Genomic DNA, 10,188 nt, shown 5'->3' on the forward strand with positions numbered 1-10,188 from the left:
AGCTGGGCCAAGGTGGGAACTCCTAGGATTTTTAAAATACAGTACATGCTACAAAAATTTGATTATATGCTGAAATGTACTTGTCAAAATACAAGCACAAGCGAATACTTATCCGTATTCAAATTTAACAATGAAGTTTTTAAAAATTTAGGGTATGATTCCTAAAAATCTAAGAACTATCTTGAGTGACAAAACTTCAGACATATGACAATTTACGGGTAGGGATCAAAGTATTCAACCAACAGTGGATTTTTTCCTTGAGGTTTCTTTTTTGCCACACCCCTAGCACACTCAAGTCCCAGGGCCAGGCGACTGAATCTGTGCCCAGTATTAACACCACCAAACCCCTAACCCACTGTGCCACCAAGAAAACTCTCTTTGAGGGAGTTCCTGTCGTGGCTCAGTGGTTACCGAATCTGACTAGGAACCATGAGGTTGTAGGTTCAATCCCTGGCCTTGCTCAGTGGGTTAAGGATCCGGCGTTGCGTTGCTGTGATCGGTGGTATAGACTGCAGACGTGGCTCGGATCCTGCATTGCTGTGGCGTAGGCCGGTGGCCTCGGCTCTGATTCGACCCCTAGCCTGAGAACCTCCATGTGCCATGGGAGCGGCTCAAGAAAAGGAACAAAGACAAGAAAAGAAAAAAGAAAACTCTCTTTGAGGTTTTAATGTATGCTTAATTCTTTCCATTTTAGCGTTAATTCTTTAAAAAAGCTAGTTTTTAAAAAAATTGTCAAGTCACAGACAAATCATTAACATTTGGGTTTATTTCAACAATAAGTTTGAAACTCTTGCCTTTGGCAAGAGTACTACAGTAATTATATCAGGAATAGACAATTTCCTACATTGTCAAATATATAAAAGTTTCTTTTGCATCTTCCTCAACACTGATCAACAAGCAGATTCAGTCCACATTTGCTTTCATCTATCTACTGAGTGTACCCAAGCTTCTTCTTCAAAGACTCTGGCATCTCAGGTGGAGGAGGGCGAGGGAGCCTGAAGTAGACCTTCACAGAGTCATAGATGAACCACTGTAGTGCAGTCAGAGTGCCAATCATGATGATACGGGCAAAGAGTCCCTTCCATACACCTGGATGAAATATGAACCATGAGTGAAAAATACAGTACACTCCACAAAGTGCTATCCTTCCTCTAGAGGGAAAAAAAAAAAAAAGCCTACCTCTAAATCCAAGTCTCCGGAGGACCTGAGAAGCACTGCTACCCTTCTCTTTATTCAACACAGATACCACAGAATCAGCAGGGTGAGAAACAATGGCACAGAAGACGCCAGCTGAAAAAAATCAAGACTAATAATTCAATATGGAGTCAGTTTTAAAATACTGTTTTCTTTTCACATCACAGCCAACCTTTTCATGACTAATAAATTCTTTTAGTTCTAAAAAAAATCACATTTTAGAGTGAGACAAGAAAGGTCATAAAGCATTCTACCCTATGTAAAGCAGAACAATTTTTTTTCCCAAATTTTTATATTCAAGATTTAATTTTTTTTTTCTTTCTAGGCCCACACCAGCAGCACATGGAGGTTCCCAGGCTAGGGGTCAAGTTGGACCTGTAGCTGCCGGCCTACACCACAGCCACAGCCACGCCAGATCCCAGCCGCATCTGCGATGTACACCACAGCTCATGGTAACACCAGATCCTGAATCCACTGACCGAGGCCAGGGATGGAACCTGAGTCCCTCATGGATACCAGATTCGTTTCCAATGAGCCACAATGGGAACTCCTAAAATTTTATTTATATATTCACATTGTATCCAACACTTTTTCTTGTGTGAAAGATTTGTTCTTGGAAAAACGAAACAAAAAATAAATGCTGCAGCAATTAAGTCAATACATTCCTAAGTTAATTAGGACATGCAAACAATAAGACAATTACAATAAGAACTAATGAGTACGTATTTATGAATCCTGAAAAGCATATAAAATGTAGTGGGGAGATAAAGCATGTTCTAAATATTTCATACCTATGTAACCTGCCACAAATGTGACAACCAGCTGCTCTGGCTTTGAACATTCACTTCGGGGCTTGGGAACCACAAACTTGTACAATGCTTCAACCGTACGTTCAAAGCAGGCAAACTTCATCATGGTATATGGTATCTGTCTCATCCAGAGAGGAGCAACCCCCTTGTAGAATCTAGGAAATCAGAAGGCTTATTTTACTCAGTTGCATACATTCATTCAGCAGAGCTGTTCATTACTAACCAAAGTGTCCGCACACCAGTCGAGTCCTGATAGTAAAATATGGCAGCACAATTGCATGTCATTTCTACCAGAACCAAAGACTAACATGCAGGTATATTTATCTCACATGCCAATGACTCAAGCACCTTTGACTATACAACCAAAAAAGTTGCTGGATGCTTCTTTGACTGGAACTACAAGAAATCAAAAGTTTACAAGTAGAACTCAGTCCAAGATTGGCATCCACAAAGGTGGATCTAAGGAAGCATGTGGCAGCCTGACTATATGCAAAAAAAAAGTTAATGTTTAGGTCAAATATCAAGTCATCTGTAGACTGACAAAAAAAAAAAGCCCAGCAGGCTTCATGCAAACAAATGCAGTTTTCTCAAATGAGTGTTTTTATACTATATATTTAGAGAAATGTTTACTTACGCCTTTAAGCCTTCTTCCTGATACATTTTGGGAGCTGCATCCCTCAAAGTGTTGGCATAACCTGGCTGAGTTTGAATTCGGACCTTAGCAGCTTCCATAGGAGCCAGAGCAATGTCAGCAAAGAATTCAGCACTGGCAGAGGCAGCCAAATACAGTGATGTGCGCCAGAGATAGGCATTCTCCTAATTGAAAAACATAAGGAGGAACATGAACTGCTGTTGTATTTGTTCTAAATTTACCTTAACGGAAAAATTCTAGGAAGCAGTTGAATTTCAGATATCTCAAGTGTTTCTTTATCACAGTCTGCAAATAACACATAACGAGACTGAGTATGTTATCTCTCACAACCTCATCAATCTCAGTACACTGTGACTATTTCATTTCTTTTCTTTTTTTACACTGTGACTATTTCTTAATCTACTAGTTGCCAACGATAGCTGGGACACAGGTTTTATCCCCAGCCTGGCATTGGGGGCAAAGGATCTGGTGTTGCTGCTACAGCTGCAGTGTAGGTTGAATCTATGGCTTGGATCTGATCCCTGGCCCAGGAACTCCATATGCTGCAAAACAGCCAAAAAAACCTAAACCCCCAAATGCCTCAAAGTCCAGCTCACTTGGAAAGCAGCATAGCATAAAGAGTACTGGTTTCTCCGCCATGGCTCAGTGGTTGGCGAACCCAACTAGTACTCATGAGTAGCAGGGTTCGATTCCTGGCCTTGCTCAGTGGGTTAAGGATCCAGCGTTGCTGTGCGCTATGGCGGAGGCCAACAGCTGAAGCTCTGATTCGACCCCTGGCTAGGGAGCCTCCATATGCCACACATGTGTCCCTAAAAAAATTTTTAATTAAAAAAATAAAATAAAAAGAGTACTGAAACCTAATGAAATATCATTTCTTCTCCTCATCCTCTCTCTGTTAAAACAGCCTTATGATTTGAAACGTTTTTCACCCTTTCTGAGAGTTCCTCAGTTCCAAAGATTTGTCAAACAAAAATCTAAGATCCTTTCTGGTCTCACACTTAAGTTAAAAGCTTAGAACTTTCAAGAGTTCCCTGGTGGTAGAGCAGGTTGAGGATCCAGCACTGTCACTGCTATGATACAGCTTAAATCCCTGGCCAGAGAATGTCCACTTGCCCCTGGCATGGCCAAATAAATAAATAAACATATAAATAAAAGCTTAGGACTTTCCATTCCAAAATTAAATTACATACCTCTCCAAGCATATTGCTATACAAAACTTTGAAGACTTCATAAAAGCCAAACTTGCAGAGCCCCTGCAAGGAGTAGCCAATGAAAGTCGGAGCCCATCCTTTGGCCAAGCCGCGAACACCATCCTCTTTAAGTGTAATTGAGAATCCATTAAATATGCCCTTGTACTTGTTCGGGTCCACCTTTATTGAAAACAAGAAAGAAAAAATTAAATGTACTAAAGAGCTAATAACACTTCTCATAAATATTTAATTTTGTTATTATTAAGTTTTTCCTTTTGGTCCTAAAATAAGCTTTAGTAACTACACAAAAGGTAGATAAATACAAGTTCCCTGCATGTCATCACCTTAATGTCTATATTTCTCTTTGTAAATATAACTTTTTGTAATGTCTAGCTTTCTTTCATTCAGACTGGAGGATTAGTTAAAAGGATAAAATTCCTACAAAAATACACAATAAAACTAACCCTTGATAAGATTTTTTTACCACTTAAAAGTCTTAAAGCTACTTCATAAACAAAGTCTATAACCCTGACATATGCTCACTCATCAAGTACAATTAATACTTGAATTAAATACAAGTTAAGGAGTTCCTGTTGTGACGCAGTGGTTAATAAATCCAACTAGGAACCATAAGGTTGCAGGTTCAGTCCCTGCCCTTGCTCAGTGGGTTAACGATCCAGCGTTGCCGTGGCTCTGGCGTAGTAGGCTGGCAGCTACAGCTCCGATTCGACCCCGGGCCTGGGAACCTCCATATGCCACGGGAGCGGCCCAATAAATAGCAAAAAGACAAATAAATAAATAAATAAATAAATACAAGTTAAAAAGAACAGTAACATGAGAATTATTTTTTGACTTAAGAAATTCCTATTGCCTTTGGAATGGATTAGCAATGAGATCCTGCTATATAGCACTGGGAACTACATCTAGTCACTTATGATGGAGCACGATACTGTGAGAAAAAAGAATGTATATATGTATGTGTGACTGGGTCACGCTGCTGTACAATAGAAAACAGAACACTGTAAACCAGCTAGAATGGAAAAAAAAAAATCATTAAAAATTTTTAAAAATTAGGAGTTCCCTTGGTGGCGCAGTAGTTAACGAATCCAACTAGGAACCATGAGGTTGTGGGTTCAATCCCTGGCCTTGCTCAGTGGGTTAAGGATCCGGCGTTGCCCTGAGCTGTGGTCTAGTTTGCAGACGTGATTCGGATTCCGCGTTGCTGTGACTGTGGTGTTGGCCAGCGGCTACAGCTCCGATTCGACCCCTAGCCTGGGAGCCTCCATATGCTGTGGAAGCGGCTCTAAAAAAGGCAAAAAGCCAAAAAGCCAAAAAAAAAAAAAATTTAAATTAAAAATAAAAAGAAATCCAATGCACCTTAAAAGACATGCATAGGAAGTTTTAGGAAAAATATTTAACACTCATTCTATTAAATAATAGGGGTAAATATCTATTTCTCTCAGTAGTAGAAGGGCTGGTATACAGCACCTTCCACTCCCTGCTAATTATTTCACCTTCCTTTCTCTTTTAGGTAAGTAGACTTCTAATCCTGTTTGGGACAAATAAATGTTTGATGTTTATTTGTGTTTTAATAATCCTAATTACAATATTTTAATTGTAAAAACTAGTACCAAGAAGCTATGCCCACAAGTTTTTAATACTAAAATACTGAGGTTTTTTAATCTACAATCTTCTCTGCCTTGATAGCATCAACAAATTAAGAGATAAGTCACTTGATATAATACACAAAGAATCACCGCCTACTCCGACATTTGACTGCTGGTAAAATGACTATTTGGAGCTTGGAGCACAACAAATCAGTAGGCCTTGAACTCTAGACTAAATTGAGCCCAGCAGCAAAAATCCATTTATAGCCAGAGCCTGAAATCAACAATCTACCCACACTCTTGTCTTAAGAGGTATTTCACCTCTTAACTCTAATTAGGAGTTCCCGTTGTGGCGCAGTGGTTAACGAATCCGACTAGGAACCGTGAGGTTGCGGGTTCGGTCCCTGCCCTTGCTCAGTGGGTTAATGATCCGGCGTTGCCGTGAGCTGTGGTGTAGGTTGCAGACACGGATTGGATCCCGAGTTGCTGTGGCTCTGGCGTAGGCCGGTGGCTACAGCTCCGATTCAACCCCTAGCCTGGGAACCTCCATATGCCGCGGGAGCGGCCCAAGAAATAGCAACAACAACAACAACAACAAAAAAAAAAAACAAAAAACACTAACTAAAGATCATGAGTTAAGGAGTTCCTTCATGGCTCAGCAGTCAATGAACCCAACTAGGAACATGAGGTTGTGGGTTTGATTCCTGGCCTCGCTCAGTGGGTTAAGGATCTGGTGTTGCCATGAGCTTGGTGTAGGTCACATTCGAGGCTCGGATCCCACGTTGCTGTGGCTGTAGAGCTGGCTGCAGCAGCTCCTATTGGACCCCTAGCCTGGGAACTTCCATATGCCGTGGGTGCACCCCCCCCAAAAAAGAAAAAAAAGATCATGAGTTAAAGAAATCTACTAAAATTTCTAGCAGCTGTGATGTCTTCGAATTCTTCCCATTTGTGGAGCCCTTTAACATTATTTGGAATTAAGTCACACACGAAAGAGATGTTCAGTGTTGTCATCTCAATACAAACCTGCATACGGCATTTCACTAAATCCAGAGGAACAACAGCAGTGTGGTCAGACCACAACTTAAGACCCCACCAAAGCCACACAGTGCATAAAACTTCATGGAGCCATATTCACAACTGTACTCTGTAATAAGACAAGACACACCATGCATTTTAATATAATGCTCATGTTACTGGTTATCAACTTACCTCTGCTCTGCAGTTAGGCTTCCACACAGCTTGTTAGTAGATAACAGCCATGCTTCAACAATATGCTTTATTTAGTCCAACATGCAAAAACAAACCTGCATTCTGCATTTAACCAGATCTAGAGGAACCAATGCTGTATGTGTTGTGCCACAGCTAATAATTCCTCCAAGTCCACAAAGGATAAAGAATCTGCCAGATCCATAGTCACAGCTATACTGCTCTGTTTGATTGAAAAAAAAAATCAAGTAAGTATTTCTTCAGAGGTAACTAAGGCCATGGGAATGAAAGAGAACTATATTTCCCTGTGAAATAGTACTAACACAAATGAAGAGTTCTGGCCACCATTTACAAGAAGTAAGCTGAAAAACAGTTTTCCACCTACTGTGAAGAAGTTCACTGCCAAAATCAAAACAATCATTTAAAGATTATGAAGGCTATGTCTGTGAGATACTCCTATCTCGTTTTGCCGTATGAATTAAAAAGTTTTCTACACCATTAACAGCTCCTCTAATTAAAGTCAAACTTCCACTTGTTAAGGGCTCATAAGAACACACTTCTGAATACAAATCAAACTCAGAAAGGGCCCTCACATGTAAAAGTTTCCAAACCTCTAAGGTTACCCCACCGACCGAATACTATCCCCCACTAACGAATCCCTACAGCGTAGAACTAGATATAAATTCGTGAAGTCATATCCATTTTCTACACAAATAACCATATATTTAACTTTACAAAATCGAAGGCCAGAACGATGATGTAAAGGTTTTTTTACCCACACTAAAGACATAGTAAACTTCACATTTTACAGGTACAAGGTAGATTAACATTTTCAATACTCTTTACAATTCCGTTTTCAGATTTCTTTTGTAAATATACTCTACTGGGATTTAAAATACTCACAATTAAGATAAAGTTACGTCTAAGCATCAAGAATCCCGAGAGATACAACCAAAGGGATCACTATCAATCACTGTATCCTTTCTATACCCCTTCCGGGGCTGCAAGTCAATCAACCACATTAAAACAAGATACCTAGCTATCTCACATTCGTTGTGTCAAGTAATATTAGACTTCGAAATGCTCGAGAGGAAGGAGTATTTTTTAAAAGAAAATGAAACTCAAACACATAATACAGTTAAAACTGCGGTGGCCAGTGGTTAGGAAGGAGACTTCATCCAATATTTAGTCTGCTGACCAAGCTGGCTCACCGCGGAGAAGATAAGGAGCTAGTCAAGGCCTCTTTGCCTCTACTCGCTCGAGGACGTGGAGGTCACCGAGAGAGCAGTACTTATAGGCCCTCCCACGCCCTTGAGGGAGGGCCTAAGATCCGAAAACCGGCTTCGGGCAAAACAGGCTGACATCCTCGGAAAAGCAACTGGGCGCCGTCCTGCGGGCTGGGTGCGTCCTTCCCTGTCCTCCAGGCCAGGCAAGGGCACCAAGGCCGAGCGGCCCAAGAGATGACCCAAAGACCTTATCGGGGCAGGGTGTGACCTCACCTTCCACAGCGGCGGCCGCCAGGTTGCGGGTGCGGCGAGGTGGGCCCGGGGGCCCGTCGGGGCTGCTGCGGGGGCCGGCGAGACCATCCTGCACCAGCTGCAGGTGCGGTGCGTTGAAGGGGTTCGCCCGCGCCAGGTGCGCCACGGACGAGAACATCTTCCTGGGGGGAGAGGAAGCGGCGGTCAGAGGACAAGCAAAAGGGGCCGTTAGGCCGGTCAAAGTCACCTGCACGCTGGGGACCCTCCACCTGGGCCTTGCCTCTTCCCGCCTCCGCGCCCTTGAGGAGGTCATGGCTGCTTCCCCAAAAGAGGAGGCCGACCGGGCCTACAGCCAAAGCAGCGCCTCACAGGCGCTCCGCTCCCCGCACCCACTGCGAGGAAGGCCGAGCCACACTCACTCCCTAAGATGGCGAACACACAACCGCTCCCTGGGAAAGGCTGCGGCTCACAGAGACCGAACGTCCTCCCGGCCTTTAGTTCTGTGCCCTTCGCGCGGCGTCAGCGCAACGCACACAACGCGTCATTACAAGCAGGCGGCACCCATTGGCGGAGAAGAGCGCCGAGACGTGAACGTCATCAAGATCTCCTAGCAACCCTATCTCCGCCCCTTTCGCCCCAGCCCTTCCGGCCGACTTCTGCGCAGCAGGATTCTTTCTGCGCAGGCGCTCGTGCCTTGCCGGGTTTTGGGGTATTGTGGGCTTGTGTTCGTGACCTCCTCTTTTTGTCCTTTCACCTTCAAACGTCTTTCCCGTAGTGTGGGGCTTCAGTTATTTTAAAGAAGCTACTCTATAGTATTCACTTAAAAAAAAAAAAGAATCCGTGATAGTGTATTATTTCGGTGTTGAGGTTAGAATGTCCTTGCAGTACTTTGTATCATGGCTGATGCCATTACAGTACTTTTTTTTTTTTTAAGTTCCATACATTGCGTTACAGTAGAAATGTCTGCATTTTCCATCAGACTTTAGAAGAGTATTTTAAAAGGAAATGTTTAGCAGGAACTCTTAAGATAGCTTGCTGCTTCATCACAATAGTTTGTATAACATATTAAAGCATTCAATAAATTATTTTTAACCCCTGGGGGTAGAGGGATGAACTAGTGACTGGCAGCAGATTTCGTGTATTTAATACATTTAGAAAATCTTCATAAGATTGACTTAAACAATAAAAAGACTTTTTCACAATGACTGGCACAGACTATCAACTCACCAAAAGTAGCAGAATGACTGGGTGGTTGAATTCATCCTGATACTATTGTGTTTCAGTGTTAATTTTCAAATTTAGCTTGCAATTTGAATGAGACTAATTTAAAAATCAGATAATAAGAAAAAAAAAGATTCGCTTAAACAGAGAAAGGTCTTATTTAGTTGGGAGGAGTGTCGTAGGGGTCTAGCCTCTTGGAATTCTGGCTCTGACATTTTTCCAGCTATTGACAAAGTAAACTTGAAAACTTAACTTGATCTCTGTGCACCTGTTTCTTAAATGCTGGAAGCAAGGCATGGGCTTGCTACCTGTGCAATGATACTGGACTTGTGCTTGGTTTAATGTTTGGCTGTCACTGTTTTGAAATTCTTTTTTCCGTTGTACCTGCAGTATAAGGAAGTTCCTAGGCTAGGGGTCCAATTGGAGCTGCAGCTCCCAGCCACAGTCACAGCCACAGCAACTCAGGGTCCCAGCCACATCTGTGTCATTACCACAGAGCCATGACAGGAACTCCCTGGGACAGGGATTGAATTCGAGCTGCAGCTTTGGTGTAGGTGCAGCCCTGGGTCCTTTAACGTACTGTGTGGTGCTGGGATCAGAACTCCACTTCTGCAGTGACCAGAGCCACAGCAGTCAGACTCTTAACCCACAGCACCACAGCAAGAACTCCAATATTATAATTTTTTTTTTTTTTTTTTTTTTTTTTTTTTTTTTTTTTGCTTTTTAGTGCCGCACAGAATATGGAGGTTCCCAGGCTAGGGGTTCAATCGGAGCTAGGGCTGCCGGCCGATGGCACAGGCACAGCGACGCCAGACCTGAGCCCTTCATCTG

General features: G+C 42.5%; 1 protein-coding gene across 1 annotated transcript; it reads right to left on the bottom strand.

Moving 5' to 3' along the window:
• On the bottom strand, nt 749–8,680 carry SLC25A3 (solute carrier family 25 member 3). The gene is given in 9 exon segments (NM_001164512.2): nt 749–1,089; nt 1,180–1,290; nt 1,986–2,158; nt 2,638–2,819; nt 3,846–4,025; nt 6,476–6,520; nt 6,523–6,596; nt 8,158–8,318; nt 8,556–8,680. Coding segments are annotated over 8 exon segments (1,083 nt in total). The 5' UTR covers nt 8,315–8,318; nt 8,556–8,680; the 3' UTR covers nt 749–928.

This window comes from Sus scrofa, chromosome 5 (assembly GCF_000003025.6).
Source record: "Sus scrofa isolate TJ Tabasco breed Duroc chromosome 5, Sscrofa11.1, whole genome shotgun sequence".
Classification (NCBI taxonomy): Eukaryota; Metazoa; Chordata; class Mammalia; order Artiodactyla; family Suidae; genus Sus; species Sus scrofa.